Below are 16,928 nucleotides of genomic sequence, written 5' to 3'. Positions count from 1 at the left end.
TGTAAGGCTGTATATGAATTATAAAAATGTACAGTTTACATAGAAAACATTCCAAAAAGAAAACCATGTAATGTGTCCAATTTGACAGAATACTCTCTCCCTCCTCCACTCATCCTCACGTCTCCCTCACCAAAGCTCTCTCTCTCTCTCTCTCTCTCTCACTCTCTCTCTCTCTCTCTCTCCTTCTCTCTCCTCCTTCTCTCTCTCTCTCTCTCTCTCTCTCTCTCTCTCTCTCTCTCTCTCACTCTCTCTCTCTCTCCTTCTCTCTCTCTCTCTCTCTCTCTCTTCTCTCTCTCTCTCTCTCTCTCTCTCTCTCTCTCTCTCTCTCTCTCTCTCTCTCTCTCTCTCTCTGATTTGGCTCGTCCTCCTCCCCGGGAGGGCGAGCCTCCCAGGTGGGACGTCAGCTCCCATTGATCTGGTTCTCTGGGATAACAATTACCCCCCCCCCCCCCCCCCCCCCCGGTAATCAGGCCCGCCCACATCACAACCGCTCAACGCCATTGGCACCGCTGCTCCGCCAATCAATACTGTTATCAGGAGAAAGAAAGCCGTTTGGGACAGGGAGGGATCAATCCAGACCCATATGCCAATCACCGGGTGTGTTTTTGCATGGCAATCAGAAGAGAAGCATTGAATGTGCACACAAACACGAGCCCCTCACTCACACACACACACACGCACAAGCACTTTCATGCCACTTCTTGCTCTAATGAGAAAGTTTGCTGAACACTTAGTTTGATTAGGTTCTCTGTGTTCCGGCTGGGGCCGCTGGTGCAACAGCTCCTCTCCTCGCTCTGTCCGGAAGCTTCCGTAGTCACGTGACCACGACGGCTATTAGCGACAAGCCGCTCTGTCAGGTGGTTGTGTGTATTCGAAGAGCGTTGGGACGTTTTGGTTCTTGTCCCTCAGCACCAAGGAGGGCCAGTTTGTCGCGTCCACGAGATGCGGGCCTGTGAACTGGATGTGTTCTGTCCGAAGGCTTTTGTGTTTCCTCCCTCAGCACCAAGGAGGACCAGTTCAGCGTGTCCGTGCAGCCTGCTGTGGGGGAGCTGTTCCTGCCCGTCACCATGACCGAGCAGGACTTCCGCATCGAGCAGGGTCAGACCTTGCTTCTCTTCCTGCTTCTAGGCTGTGTTAAGAGGACGGATGTGTGGGAGTTGCCTGTTGAACGCGAACGCAAGTGGCAGGTTGTACAGCCGATTCCAGATACATATCTGTTCGTAGACGGAGTAGGTTAACGCTGTGCATCCAATCAGGTAAACTGTTGGGTATGAACGAGAGCTCGGCAACCGTCACCATGGCAGCAGAGAACACCGCCAGCCAGCCAATCAGCAAGCAGGTAGCCTCTGTGGCCAACGTGGCGTGGTTCCATCTGGTCAGGACAACTTCTTCCGGTGAGACACCTGTTCCTACCTACACACTCTGAAACAGTCCCAACGTAAACCGTGTGTGTGTGTGTGTGTGTGTCTGTGTGTTGATGCCTGTGATGCTCCGTGTGTGTCTTTGTCCTGTGTGTGTGTGTCCCTGTCGTGTGTGTGTGTGTGTGAGATCTGCAGAGTCCCTGCCTGAGACAGACATGCCAGGGGGAATGCCCTGAGAAGGCTGGCCGTGTAATGGTGTACACAGAGTGTGCTAATGAGCTTCCTCTCTGTCACGCACACAGGAACACCTGATGGATAATTACACCTCCCTCTCTCCCTCTGTTTCCTGCTCCGTCTCTCTTTCATTCTTGCTTTCCTCCACCCCCCATCCCTCCCCCCCTCCCGTTCGTGTCTCTCCCTCGCGCTGTCTCCATCACTTCCTCTCCGTCCACCCCCCCTTCCCTCATTCCCTACCCTGTCCTTCTCTCCATGCATCTCCTCCTCATCGTCCTTTGTCTCCTCTTACCCTTGCCATGTCCCTCTTTGCACACTTTCGATTAGCAAACAGGGAAGGGAATATGGAAATGATAAAGAATGGGAGATGGAGGAGGGAGGGAGGGAGGGAGGAGGGAGGGGAGGGAGAAGGAGACACCAGCGCAAAGGGCACCCAGAGCCGAGAGAGTGAGTGGAAATCAATGTGAGCCGGTAGGAGAGGCTTGGCTCCAATAAGCCCATACTTCATTTGGAATAACCAATAGGACCAGTGACTCCCCGCTATCAATCTCTGGTGGTGAGGAAGCCAGCCTCTCCTGTCCAGTCCCCACTGATGACACACTCCTTCCCACAACGTCCTCAGCTTCTCTCTCTCTCTCCTCTCTCTCTCTCTCTCTCTCTCTCTCTCTCTCTCTCTCTCTCTCTCTGGTCTGGAAGATTTCCAAGTTGCTTTCTTCCTTTCCAGCTGTTTTCTACTTCTTTCCTTCTGTCTTCCTTCCTGCCTTCTCACTTTCTTGCTTCCTTTGTTCCTTCTCTCCTGCTGTGGGCTGGACCCCAGGCACCCTGAACAACACGCTGCCACCTACCCAGCTGAGTCGGCCCACCGGTCACATGACACACAGGCCCACCCTGGCTCTCCAGACAGTCTCGCTGTGCCCCACCCCCCCTCCTCCAGGGGCTACAGGTGTCAGGTGGCCTCAGCCACAGGTCTGGCACCAGCCTGGCCTCCCCAGACCCAGCTGCCCACCAGCAGGGATGCTGAGCTGCCGTTTACGTTCTCATTCGTTTTAGCCAGCCGCTTGTGTTCACACCACGAACCTGGGTAGAAGTGTCTGCTGCTCCCACGTGATCGAAACCTGTCTGCTGCTCCCACGTGATTCACCAAGGAAAGATACTCACTCAGTTCCTCCACCTCCTCTCCTGCTCTCCTCCTCTTCTCTCCTCCTGCTCTCCTCCTGCTCTCCTCCCGCTCTCCTCCTCTTCTCTCCTCCTCCTGCTCTCCTCCTCCTGCTCTCCTCCTCCTGCTCTCCTCCTCTGCTCTCCTCCTGCTCTCCTCCTCCTGCTCTCCTCCTGCTCTCCTCCTCCTGTATTCCTCCTGCTCTCCTCCTCCTGCTCTCCTCCTGCTCTCCTCCCGCTCTCCTCCTCTTCTCTCCTCCTCCTGCTCTCCTCCTCCTGCTCTCCTCCTGCTCTCCTCCTCCTGCTCTCCTCCTGCTCTCCTCCTCCTGCTCTCCTCCTCCTGCTCTCCTCCTCCTGCTCTCCTCCTGCTCTCCTCCTCCTGCTCTCCTCCTGCTCTCCTCCTCCTGCTCTCCTCCTGCTCTCCTCCTCCTGCTCTCCTCTCCTGCTCTCCTCCTGCTCTCCTCCTCTCTCCTCCTCCTGCTCTCCTCCTCCTCTGCTCTCCTCCTCCTCCTGCTCTCCTCCTCCTGCTCTCCTCCTCCTGCTCTCCTCCTCCTGCTCTCCTCCTGCTCTCCTCCTCCTGCTCTCCTCCTGCTCTCCTCCTCCTGCTCTCCTCCTCTTGCTCTCCTCCCGCTCTCCTCCTCCTGCTCTCCTCCTGCTCTCCTCCTCCTGCTCTCCTCCTCCTGCTCTCCTCCTCCTGCTCTCCTCCTGCTCTCCTCCTCCTGCTCTCCTCCTCCTGCTCTCCTCCTGCTCTCCTCCTCCTGCTCTCCTCCTGCTCTCCTCCTCCTGCTCTCCTCCTCCTGCTCTCCTCCTCCTGCTCTCCTCCTGCTCTCCTCCTCCTGCTCTCCTCCTCTTCTCTCCTCCTCCCGCTCTCCTCCTCCTCTTCTCTCCTCCTCTTCTCTCCTCCTCTTCTCTCCTCTGCTCTCCTCCTCTTCCTCTCCTCCTCTTCTCTCCTCCTCTTCTCTCCTCCTCCTGCTCTCCTCCTCTTCTCTCCTCCTGCTCTCCTCCTCTTCTCTCCTCCTCTCCTTTTTTCCTACCATGCTCTCCGACAGGGCTGATATTATTAGTTATCAGGATGTGTGAGGGTGTGGGATTGTGTTTTGGGTGTGATCTCACCGACAGTGTATATTGATGTGTTCCTCGCACACAGCACCAAGGTGTTGTGTCTGCACTCTCTCACACACACACACACACTCGGGGGAGAGCGATCGATCTGATCGGATACACATGCTGAGAGCTCATCGTGGAGGTCTCTCAGCATTGATGGAGGTGACCTCGACCCCCCCAGCCCCCTTTCCTCTCCTTCCCTAGTCCCCAGGGAGGGGGCTTCCTGGCCTGGGTACCTGCTCGCCCAAGAGGGCCCTCTCCTGGGAGCCTTCAAGATTGGGCTTGCCGTAGAAATAATGGTCTGGAATGAACTTGTTGATGGATAATCGTAAGCTTCTGTATTCGTCCATCTCACAGGATGGGTTCCATAGCTGGGTTATTGGTTTCCTGCCCAGCTGTATACAGTACTTAGGCTCCTTTGTGACCGTATCGGACTGGGGATGTGCTCGTGTGAATTCTCGTCTAACAAACAAAGCACCGGCCTCGTGTTCTGTCCTGCAATACCACGTTCAGCCACCAGGGTGCAGCACTGCTTTTCCTTAACTGCATCCACCCCACAACCCAGGGAAAAAATACCTCAGAAAAACCCTGAAATTGATTGCTGGAAAGCAGGCTGGCAATAAATCAAGCAGAAAAGCAATATGTAGAAAAATCTGTTCTTGTTTATGTCTAAACAGGGGGAATAGAATAAATCTACTTTATTTTGCAGTCTGTTTGAAAGGAGATTTGCTCAAATTTGTATGCATTGCAAATGTAGCTGGTTAGGCAATTTTTGGGATGGTACACTCCTTGAATTATAAAATATTTTATCTCTTTGACTCACGACTTTACAACGAACGTAATTATATCCTTCTGTTAATATCTTGTTTATATTGTTCTTAGTTAGACAGGAATAGATTTTCCATCTGTGTTTTCATGAAAGGTTTAGCAGTGTTTCATATTGCCATTACCTGCCTCCTGGCAGTGGTAATGACTGTTATATATGATAAATAGTAATGGTAGCTGTATAATGTGGACATTTCTCTAACTGCCGGTCATCATCATTATTCAGTGGTGGATCCCCAGGTTTGACTCGATCCAGGGACTCAAACACAGCCTCTTCTCCTCTCCCATCCTCTCTCCTGACCCCTGTTGTTCAGCTGTTGTTAGTGTGTTTCGTGTCTGTGACCAGGAGCATTTTAGGGATTCTTCAGAAATCTGTCCCCAATCCCCATCTATCACTTACTCTCACTCCATCTATTTTTCTCTCTCTCTCTCTCTCTCTCTCTCTCTCTCTCTCTCTCTCTCTCTCCTCTCTCTTCTCTCTCTCTCTCTCTCTCTCTCTCACTCTCTCTCTCACTCTCCACTCTCACTCTCACTCTCACTCCATCTATCTCTCTCTCTCTCACTCCATCTATCTCTCTCTCTCTCACTCCATCTATATCTCTCTCTCTCTTTGTCTTTCTTTCTCTCACACACACACTCTTTTTCACTCTCTTTCTCTCACTCTCCTAACCCTCTGTCTTTCCCTCTCTCTGTCTCTATTCACATTCTCTCACTCTCCTCTCTGTCTTCCTCTGTCTCTCTCTCTCTCCGGTTGTCCTTGTCAGTTCTGTCACTCCCCTCTCCTGGTTTGTCCTCTGGCTCTCTCTGTCTCCTGTGTGGTGGTCACAGTGGCGTTAGTGTGGCTGTATGGCTGTGCTCTGTGCAGTGGTCTCGCTTCTAACGGGGCCTTAATAGTACTGGCCATCTGCCTGGGTCTGGGCTGGTCTGGCTGACCACCCAGCTGAAGGACACTCCAGTCCAAAAGGATTTAAACACACACAAACACACACTCTGGGTGTGGCATGTTGAGTGTTTCCAGTTGGGTCCTTGCGATCTGACGTTCCGGGGGTGGCCGCGGAGGACCGTTCCACTGCGCCTCGTTTGGCCGCACGTGTTCCTCCCGCGACCCCGACATGAAGGTTCTCCTGGCGGCGGCCCGTGTTCTCCAGCGCGGCGGCGGGCCCAGTGCCCCCTGTGTGAGGCTGGCTGTGAGGTGAAGTCCGCTTTGTGTTTGCGTGGCGGGGGGGGGGGGATGAAGGCAGATGGCACACACTCAAACGCGCGCGCGCACGCCAGCTCTTCCCGCTGAGGAGAATCCCAGATAATTGGAGAGCGATGCTTAACCGCCGGGCTGCGGATCGAAGCCAATCCTGCCGTTCTAAGTCCAGGGTTATGCTTAGCTTTTCTTTCCATACGCCGCAATTAATCCAGTGTTTAACCCTGCATGTGAGGAGTGTCCGAGGAATACCAATGATCTGTTTTAGGCGGCCCCCCCTTCTCTCACCTCCGCCGGTCAGGTGTTTTGTGTGTGTGTGTGTGTGTGTGTGTGTGTGTGTGTGTGTGTGTGTGTGTGTGTGTGTGTGTGTGTGTGTGTGTGTGTGTGTGTGTGTGTGTGTGTGTGTGTGTGTGTGTGTGTGTGTGTGTGTGTGTGTGTGTGTGTGTGAGATGGAGGGAGGGGGAAGCAGGAGGATGTGTTTTTTGTGTGCTTGGCGTTGGGGGACGAGGGGAGGGGCGGAGGTTTAAACGGATGTTTGTCAGGGACCTAACACAGTGTCTAATTTCTGTGTGTGTGTGTGTGCGTGTGTGCACGTGCTCCAGCACTCACGCGTGTGTCCGTCTGTCTTAAGAGGCTTTCGAAGCAAACCAAAAAAAACCTGAGCTCAAACATGCAAATGAAGTAGAAAGAATCATACGTGTAAATCAATAATCAGACACTGATAAAACACCCTCTCTCTCTCTCTCTCTCTCTCTCTCTCTCTCTCGTGCAGACAAACACACACACACACAAAGGCCTGAAGTGTCAGAGAGCGCCCCGTGTCTCCAGAGGGAGAGTGAAAGCTGCGGCGGGGGCAGTGTTAACTGACTTGAGTAAATGATAGATTTATATCCTAAATCCATTAGCAGAGCCACAGGGAGCAGACAGACGCCTCCGGAGGTGCGGAGGAAGACCAGCACAACACAGACAGGCGCTTCAGCAGGCCGGGTTCACGTGTGGGGATGAAAGGAAACTGGTCTGCGTCACGTGGACGGTTCGCGTTTTTTAGCGGGATTAGTGCCGTCGTTGTTGGCGATGGTGTTCGTCGAGCGCGTCAAGAAGTTGAGACTCACTAGACGAGCCTTAAAGGCCCAGCGTTAAAACAGGGACACAGACGTGTTGAAATATTAAAGGGCGACGGGGGGGTGGGGGGGGGGGTGGGGGTTAGAACAGAGGGACAGAGGGGCGGGGGGGGAGATATTACACCTCTCCTCAATGGGTTTCGTTTCCTGCTGAAGTGGCTAATATTTTAATTAAGTCTAAGGAGGACTCCCTCTCTCCTCCCTGTGAGCTCCCTGATCCACTCCCTGTCCTTTGTTGATGGTAATTTAGCTGCTCCCCTGAGAGATGCCCAGACAGACTGTGTTTGGACGTGCATGCACACACCCTTACGTCCGTCCGTGTGTGTGTTTAATGTGTGTGTGTCTCCCTCCTAGAGTCCCTCTCCCAGGCCCCTAGTGTGTGTGTGTGCGTGCGTGCTAATTGGTGGCCGTGGCTGTCGTGTCCCAGCGCTGTGTGACAGGGCCTGTCCGGGGTCGGGCTTCTGGGGCTCCTCTGCAGCTCACGGCAGCCCTAAATGGGTCCTCTTTTGTGGGCTGTTTGTCAGGCCTAAGCAGGGGGCCACGGGGGGTCTTTGTTCCGGAGATGTAGTGCTAAATGGAGGCAGATGGCCGGGAAGGCAGCCACGTGGGGGCCTGTGCAGGAGTGCAGGGCCAGAGGGGGCCCCAGCCCAGGACTGTCACCCTGAAGGAGGGTCACCCTGGGTCAGGAACTCGGCCTGCCTCTTGTTAGCACCCTCAATGGGGACCATGTGCGCCTCGTTTTGCCCCCCCCCCACGCCCCGGTCTGTAGGGATGGTATCCTAGGAAACGACGCGTTGAGAATTCGCCCAGTGTCCCCAGGGTGACGGGTGGGAGGGAGAGGGGGGGTGGGGGCCCTCTGCTGGTCCCTAGGCTCCTACACACACACACACACACACTCTCTCTCAGTCATTATGAGAAACCTAGGCTGAATGCTTTGTGATTGACAGGAGGGGGGGCGTGTCTCCTTTTCTAATGGCTTTTTAGTCAGCTGGGATAATAGACTGGCAGCCAGTCTCTCCTTTTAACACCCCCTCTCTCTCTCTCCCTCTCTCTCCCTCTCACACACACATTCAGACGCACAATGCTAATATGGGGTAATTAGAGGATTTGTGGTGTTTCGCTGTTCCCTTCGTGAGGGATTTATGAGGGAGGGAGGGGTGTGTGGAAGAAAGGTAAGTCTTTGTTCAACGAACCGCATTGATTTTGCATCGCGTGCAGCCGAGTTATAGTTCAGCATCGTGTCCGTGAACTTGATGTCAGTGAAGAACTAATCATGTTGTGTTTTTTTAAATGTACATATGTGTATATATATATATATATATATCCGTTGCTGCCATTGACTGGATAAAGTGTCTTCCATGAGGGCAGCTTGGTAGCTTAGCGGAGGCCGTAGCGCAGCAGCCTGGGTTCGGGTTTCTCTTTCTCTCTCTCTCCCCTCTCTCTCCCCTCTCTCTCTCCCCTCTCTCTCTCTCTCTCTCTCTCTCTCTCTCTCTCTCTCCCCTCTCTCTCTCTCTCTCTCTCTCTCTCTGTCTTTCTCCCCTCTCTCTGTCCCCTCTCTCTGTCCCCTCTCTCTTCCTCGTCACACTTCACTTCCAAACTGCCCCAACGAAGCAAAACAAAAAAGTATCTTCCAGGTACTTCTCCTGCAGCAGTGACCATCTCTGAGGTGTGTGTGTGTGTGTGTGCGCGGTGGCGTTCCCAGAGCTGACCTGCGTTTTCTCCCCAGGTTTGCGGGGAAGACGGCCAGCAGTGGAGCCTTGGTGCTGGTGGCCGTGGAGGTGAAGGAGCCGTGCACTGCCCTGCTCACCGTCAACACAGAGAAGAGCGTCATGGGCTCCATGCTGCTCCGGGACCTCACGCTGGCCCTGTCTCAGCCCTAGAGCGCCCCCTGCCTCCAGTCCTCCAGCACCACCGACTCAGGGGGAGAGAGGGAGGGAGGGGAGAGAGGGAGGGAGGGGGTGGGGGGGGGAGAGAAAGAGAGGGAGGGGGGGCAAGAGAGAGGGAGAGGGGGGGGAGAGAGGGAGGGGGGGGGGAGAGAGAGGGAGGGAGGGGGGGCAAGAGAGAGGGAGAGGGGGGGGAGAGAGGGAGGGAGGGGGTGGGGGGGGGGAGAGAGGGAGGGAGGGAGGGGGGGCAAGAGAGAGGGAGAGGGGGGGGAGAGAGGGAGGTGGGGGGGGAGGGAGAGATGGTCAACCACATCACTGGACATACAGTTATACACACACACACACACACACACAGGTAGAGAAGCAGAACCAGAGTCTGGAAGGAGCGAGACTAGTAAATGTCTGCTTCTGAATGTGTGTGTTGGCACCTGTGTTCCTGGGGCAAACATGAGGTCAAACTTGTGGGTTAAACTTGTGGGATTTTTGCATGCATAGACTCCAGACTTCATGTCCTCAATGAAGAAGAGCCAGTCTAGCATATCATATTTGTGTATTTTGAGATTCTTTCTTTTCTTTTTTTACTGTCTACTTTAAACGACGTGTCTTTGCTAAGGACTCTTCAGATTGGGTAATAATGTGTTTTAGAACCAGGTTAAGGAACTAGCATTTTCCTAGCCACTATTTAAATGGTTTTGTCAACTTAGGAAGTTTGTGAAGTGTTTTTGTATGTTTTTTTCTTTTCATGCCAAATTTTTACAGCAGTACACCACATGTTCCACTCATACGGTTCATCATTGTGTTTCATAAACCTTTGTCACTGCCTCTTTCGTCTCATCCTCCGCTCCAACGCAGCCACACAGAAAGTGCCTTTCTTCATGTGATAAACGGGGAGTTGTTTTGTGTTTTAGGCAACAAAAAAATGATGGTTATCAATCATTGAGATCTTGTATAACTTTTTGGTGAAAATAAAAACAGAATTTATTGCAAACTGATCCAAATGAGGAATTTTTGAACGTGATAATGATGAATCTTAAATGGGTGTGAAGGTGTAAAGAGGCGAGTGGAAACCAAATTCACTCTGGACGAGTCACAAACGACTGAAAACAGAAGCTTCAGCCAGAACAACCGGATAAAACGAAACGCGTTTGTGTATTACAATTCGTTTATTTCCGTGAACGCGGCCCTCAGGACTGGTGTTGGGCAGCCTAGGGTCCACAACAGTCGTGATGTTCGATGCGACGTACGATAATGTTGAATGATGTTCGGAATTGTTTAGCGTTAGTTAAAACCGTCTTGGGGAATGCTGGTCTGTTCAGTGCTGGGTAGGGTGGGTAGGGGTAGGGTGGGTTGGGGTAGGGTGGGGAAGGGTGGGGCCGGGCGCTCTGCCGTCGCAGGGTGCCGTGTGTCTGCCTGTCTTTTCCGGCTCATAAATAGCGTCTCTCTGAGGGCTACAGTGAACACCTGTTTGCTCATCTGTCACAGAAGCTCCACTCGCATCCATCACCTCTCCCTCTGTACCCATTCCCTCAGCCAGCTGTTCACATTACACACACACACACACATACACACAGACACACATACATACACACACACACACTCTCACAGCACACACACGCGCACTGCAAGCCTGCCATACACACACACACTCCAATATACGTACTCCAGTTTCCTCTACGCCATTATACACAAGAAAACCTTTTCAGTTTTTTCTGTTCTCCCTGCCTGAACACAGTAAGGACACATGCACAATCCAGGAAAGGCAGGAGTCTGGCATTTTGAGTATTATGGGATGCCAGATTTCCAACGCTACTGTCTTAATGCCATCGCCCTCAGTGGGAACATAATTGGAGGGAAACGGTTCGTCCACTCGCAGAGCTACAGAGGCAGCCTGCTTGGCTACAGCCACCGTCTCCTGTAGGAGAGACGGCGTTAGTGCCTCACAGCTTTGCACACACACACACACAAACCCACACTTCAGTTCTGCTTCCGTAGCTGGCGATGAGAAATGGGCTTGATCTGCCATTATGGCGAAGGCTCTTCAGACCTGCTACCGCCATTACTTAAAGCTGCTGTCTTCGCAAACACACACAACCACACACATGTATAAATCTGGGGCTTTCACATTGCCTGTGGCATTTTTATGTCACTTTTAGAGGGTAAATGATACGATGCTGACACTATCGCAGACGGCGTGGAAGGAGATGTAAGATGCTGCAAACTCTTCCACAGGCAGCCCTAAGTCATGTCTCCCAGTCCTGTAAACACACCATTAGGCCACAGCAGGTGCTCTGCTGAGGAAGCCCCATGGGACTCTTGGATGTTTGTTGTTTTTTTTTTTCTTCTCAAAGGTGCCTCCTGTGTGAATCAATTTAAATCTTCCTTCCAGAGCTTTGGACGCTTTTAACTTTTGATACCGATCTGAACTCGTCCGTCGAGATGTACCCTCCCTGGAGCCCAGGCTGTTGGATTTACCCTTAAAGACGATTTGCTTCCGAGTTCAAGTTGACACTGTTTGCCTTTTAATGGGCAAAAGCTGAGATAAAACATGGAGGGAAAACAATCGAGTTTGCCTTTGGTTAATTTCAGATTAAATTGTAATTAAAAGCAACAGAGAACAAATGAGCATCATGTGTAAGAACTGTTTTACTAAGTGAGACTGTCTAAATGAGAGGGTCCCCATCCCATTAGATCCATGTCACTGTCTGTCAACAGCAGACAGATTGTACCTTTTGTGAAATGGTAGTTAACGTTAAAACCAGTGATAATATGGGGGGATGGATAAGGAAAGGGTTGAAGCTAGTGAGTATATCATGTAAGTTAATACCCAATATCTTTGATATAGAGCATAGAATTGATGCATGATAACTGGCGTGCTTGAGACAGTTCAATTGTTTTTTTTGTTTTTTTCTGACATTCAATTATTCCACCTCGTGACTGTGATCAAATCACCAAGGAAACTGCTAAGAGTTAGGCTTTATCATTCACCTAATGAATGTAAAGAGAAATGATACATAGTAGGGAATCAACACATTTCAGAATTCTGGTTTGTCTTAATATATGCCTTTAACAAAACCAGACAGGTAGGCTAGGGAACTTGTACATGTAGGCAAATAAACAAAATTAAAGGAAATTGATTGTGATTGTACACATAGTAGTATGTACAGACAATATCAATGTTAATGGAATTTGCCCATTCTAACCGCATATACTCATACACTGTGACAGTTGCTATAGAAACAATTATATAAATTAATCGCTATATTACAGTAAGAGGCTATTTCGAGACAGTACACAACTCCCAACCATTACACACACACACACACTGCTTGTAGGTATTTCTGTGCTGTGGCAGAGGGAAACATGGCCCTCTCCTGGTGTGCGTGTGATCCATCTCCCAGGTTGGCACCTGCTATAATAGGCTGAGGGGAGGGAATGAGGGAACAGGGGGCTGCTCCCCCCCCCCTCCCCCCTTTAGTCCCTCCCTCTGCCTCTCCTCACCCCTCCTCCTCACCCTCCCCCCCAATGCCAGTGACAGCTTGATTTTGTGCTCTCTCTCTCAGGGCAACAGCATGGCGACATGATGGGCCTGTTAATTTGGGCTTTTCATGGTGTCTGTCAGAGAGGGGTGGAGAGAGGGATAGAGAGGAGAGAGGGGCAGAAGGGAGGGATGGAGGGGGGGAGAGAGGGGCAGAGGGGAGGGATGGAGGGGGGGAGAGAGGGGCAGAGGGGAAGGATGGAGGGGGGAGAGAGGGGCAGAGGGGAGGGATGGAGGGGGGGAGGGAGGGAGAGGGTCCAAGTTAAGGAAACGCCTGTCTGACCTGACCACTGAGAGCAACTTCTCATTAGCCAGTCTGACCATCCCTCTGCTCCTCTCACAAGGACACACACACGTACACACACGCCCCCACCACACTGTAAAGTTAGATTACAATATAACCTTCACCAGTGTATTTGAAAGCTCTCACAGCCTGTTTAATAACAAATAACAAAATAATTGCTTTGCATGCTAGTCTACGGATGCTAGTCCACACACTACAGACATGCTAGCATGCTAGTCTACGGATGCTAGTCCACACACTACAGACATGCTAGCATGCTAGTCTACGGATGCTAGTCCACACACTACAGACATGCTAGCATGATAGTCTACGGACGCTAGTCCACAGACTACAGACATGCTAGCATGCTAGACTACGGATGCTAGTCCACAGACTACAGACATGCTAGCATGCTAGTCTACGGATGCTAGTCCACACACTACAGACATGTTAGCATGCTAGTCTACGGATGCTAGTCCACACACTACAGACATGCTAGCATGCTAGTCTACAGACGCTAGTCCACAGACTACAGACATGCTAGCATGCTAGTCTAAGGATGCTAGTCCACACACTACAGACATGTTAGCATGCTAGTCTACGGATGCTAGTCCACACACTACAGAAATGCTAGCATGCTAGCATGCTAGTCTACGGATGCTAGTCCACACACTGCAGAAATGCTAGCATGCTAGTCTACGGATGCTAGTCCACACACTACAGACATGCTAGCATGCTAGTCTACGGATGCTAGTCCACACACTACAGACATGCTAGCATGCTAGTCTAAGGATGCTAGTCCACACACTACAGACATGCTAGCATGCTAGTCTACGGACGCTAGTCCACAGACTACAGACATGCTAGCATGCTAGTCTACGGATGCTAGTCCACACACTGCAGAAATGCTAGCATGCTAGTCTACGGATGCTAGTCCACACACTACAGACATGCTAGCATGCTAGTCTACGGATGCTAGTCCACACACTACAGACATGCTAGCATGCTAGTCTAAGGATGCTAGTCCACACACTACAGACATGCTAGCACGCTAGTCTACGGAAACTAGTCTAGGCTACTGGTTCTGGGGTCCTTCTTGGTGTCCAGGATGTTGTTCCAGAAACACCTGTTTAAAAGGTGGGTTTTAAGCTTCTTAAAATGGCCAAGCAAAAGGAGCATTTCTGATGGAAACAGGTAGTGAGTTCCACAGTTTGGGAGCAGCCATGGGAAGGCCCTTCCACCCAAGGTTTTTGGTCTGCAGAGATGAACTGGTAGATGAACTGGACCACACTCTGTTCACTCTTCATACATTCAGCTCTTAACTTCAGTTGTCTTCATCTCTCCTCATCCACAATCTCTCCATCGAAACATTTATTAAGCAAATGAAACAAATAGGGTCTGTCTCTGTCTCGTTTGTTACACTCGTTCTCTTTCCAGAATGATTCACCTCCGATCTGATAGCGAATCAAAAAAATAAAAAAGGTGTCCCAACATTTCTCCAAGCTGTCGGTCAATGCCTCGCGATGTCCAAATCAGAAAACTTAAACGTTCGATTCTGTTCATTTGTGATGTGGAGTGGAACAGCAACGAAAACATTACAATATAAAGTGCAAGAAGTATTCTGGTGAAAGGAATGCCATACTCCTACCAAATACAATTTTCTTTCCCCCAAAACAATCCCCGTCTAATACAAGCAGGCCCATGGGAACAGTAATTGTGGTGATTAGACTTAAATTGATGCTTCACAGCTATTGTATGTCTCCTTTATTGTAATTAGATTTTTTTTTCTTCAGTGTAGTTTCTTTTAAATGCTGCTCTGAAGCGTGGAGACTAATGACTGCATGTTCCCCCTCTGAAATGTTCAATCAGCGACTCATTAGGAGGACAGACACATTCAGCTTGGCTGATTTGATTTTTCACTTTTCTTTTCAGTTTCCTTCATTTATCTACCATGATGGAGCAGACGAGCCCTGTTGAAACGAGGGGGGAAATTTGTTGGAATGTTGCATATCACGCCTGTGCGTGCTCGGATAACGCGGGCTTCGCCAGTGCACACGCGCGCACACACGCGCAGACACACTTGAAATATGAAAGCAGTGGAAACCAGAGTTAGCATTAAAGAGGGGAATGAGAGTTTAGGAAGCGATCGGCAAAAAAACAACTCGCACAGCAACTAGAGTCGAGTGGAAGACCTTCAGGACTCCTTCATCCAACCAACGAGGCCTCTAGTGTTCTTGCACCCCCCCCCCCCCCACCTCCTCTCCATCTCTGCATTGCCCTTAAAGAAACATGCTTCGCTCTGAGGCCTGCAGGTGCATGTGGTCTCCCTCCCGTGTCTGTGTTTCTGCCCTTTGCTTTTTATGTGAATCCACAAAGAAAACAGCCTTTATGATCACACAGTAAGAAAACCCACCAGTCCTTAATTAGCATTTGATTGCACTTTAAAAATCACTCAAGTGCATTAAAGAGTGATCGCGCGCAGTCAGAATGGAGATTGGCTTCATTAACAGGCGCGTGGAGGTAAAAAGCTTGAGTGTGTTGACTCAAGCCGAGGTAAACACATTTTGCGCCTACCTACACACACTTTATATCCACAACTGTAATTTATTTGCAATCGAGGAGCTAGGAGGTTGACAGGTTAAAATCAGTTAATGTAAGGTAATAAGTTAAAAGGGGTTAGACGAAGGTGAGTGCAGTTAAAGTGCTTGACTATCCTATTCAGGAGCAATTTGGGCCCATAAAGCCTTGCACTAAAACAGACTCGGCCTGACATAGTGGAGTATTAGTGGCACAAAAGACACATAAACCTCCGTGATTCACACACACAAAAGCCCCTCGCCTCTTTCCAGGCTCCCCTAATGAAGACATGTATTTCACAGCGCCCACACAATAAAGCACACCAGAGTGGAGTGCTGGTTCTTGCCTACAAGCTCTTTGCATCCACATCGCCCGCCTTCCACTCTTGACTGTGAAAGCCATAGCGGACTGAATGAAAACCAAGCAATATCTATTTAGGTTGCTCTGCTATGTTGCTTTTGAATTAAAGGACTCAATGCCTGACAATTAGGGTTGGGAAAGGCATATTAAATAATTAAGTGCTCTGACCCGAAATAACACGGTACTACAATTCTGTGTGTGTGTTTGCAAGTGTGTGTTTATGTGTATGGGTGGTATGAAAAAGTTCAAATCAGAGGTTACTGTTAATTACATGATGCTTTCATTCTCACCCTAGGAGAGGTCAATGTTCTTTAATCATCATATTATACTATTAACTATATAGCCATGTTTACACCTCCTCTAATGTGTTTGAAGGGCCTACAGGTTATTCCTAATTATTTGGGGGGTTCAATGTAGATAGTACATTCATTTTGATCACAAATGTCCACATTAGTAAAGCAAGTGTATTTTCTTAGTTCTGTAGAGTTATGAAAACAAATGGTTTTCACATTTAAAATGTTTAGCGGAATGAAAACAGGACCACTCTTAAGACACCCATGCCCAGCCACTCACCATTTAGCACAGACCAGTTATAGATCTATGTTTTACAAATTTCTTATTTGTAAGTAAACTTAAACTGATTCAGTAGGGGACCAACTACCCAGAGGGCCTAGCGCTGTCTCTCTGAGACCCTTTTTAGCACACAGGGTTGAAATTATGTCACAGGAGTTTGCAAAGAGTCATTAATATACTTCCCTCCCTTTCAGGCGCGAGGCCTCCCGTGTCTCCCATGCATGCGCTCTCATCTGAATGCTAATTTCCTATTTAAAAGCCTCCCTTGCTCGCGGGGGGACTGAATGATTCTGCTAGAAACCACAGATGTAGTCGTATCAAACCCGCCCGCTCCTCCTCGCGCAGCATCGAAGTCCAATTAATTAACCGTTGGGCTGGGTGGGCAGGTTCTCCTGCTATGGCCACAGGCGGTGGACCAGCTCTCAGATTTAAATGCGCATCTCATTTCCACGGTGATGTGCACGCACAGGGAGGCACTTTTGTGGAAAGAAAAAGAAAAAAAGGGCAGTTTTGCCACCCCAATATTCCTCCCAATTTCAACATCTAATCCCTCGAGATCCCGCCTTAGATTTAGAGGGTCTCGTTGGCGGCTGTGGGTAGGTCGAGGGAGGTTTGGGGGAATGAAACGCTTAAATCCCATTGTTTGGCCCACGCACCGGGCGCGCTCTCCATTGACCGGCTCAAATAGAAAGTGACTGGCATTTAATTGGAGTGGTCTGTAA

General features: G+C 50.3%; 1 protein-coding gene across 1 annotated transcript in view; it reads left to right on the top strand.

Annotated features, from left to right (window-relative positions):
• ap3b1a (adaptor related protein complex 3 subunit beta 1a) overlaps positions 1-8,930 on the top strand; it is a 29,799-nt gene extending 20,869 nt beyond the window's left edge. The window contains 4 exon segments of the mRNA XM_062484815.1: positions 979-1,098; positions 1,257-1,355; positions 1,358-1,394; positions 8,722-8,930. Of these exon segments, the coding sequence (XP_062340799.1) occupies positions 979-1,098; positions 1,257-1,355; positions 1,358-1,394; positions 8,722-8,875 (410 nt within the window). The 3' untranslated portion in view covers positions 8,876-8,930.
• Positions 8,931-16,928: the final 7,998 nt, after the last annotated feature.

The sequence above is a fragment of the Osmerus eperlanus genome, chromosome 18 (genome assembly GCF_963692335.1).
Source record: "Osmerus eperlanus chromosome 18, fOsmEpe2.1, whole genome shotgun sequence".
Lineage (NCBI taxonomy): Eukaryota > Metazoa > Chordata > Actinopteri > Osmeriformes > Osmeridae > Osmerus > Osmerus eperlanus.
This window is presented reverse-complemented; position numbering and strand designations above follow the sequence as displayed.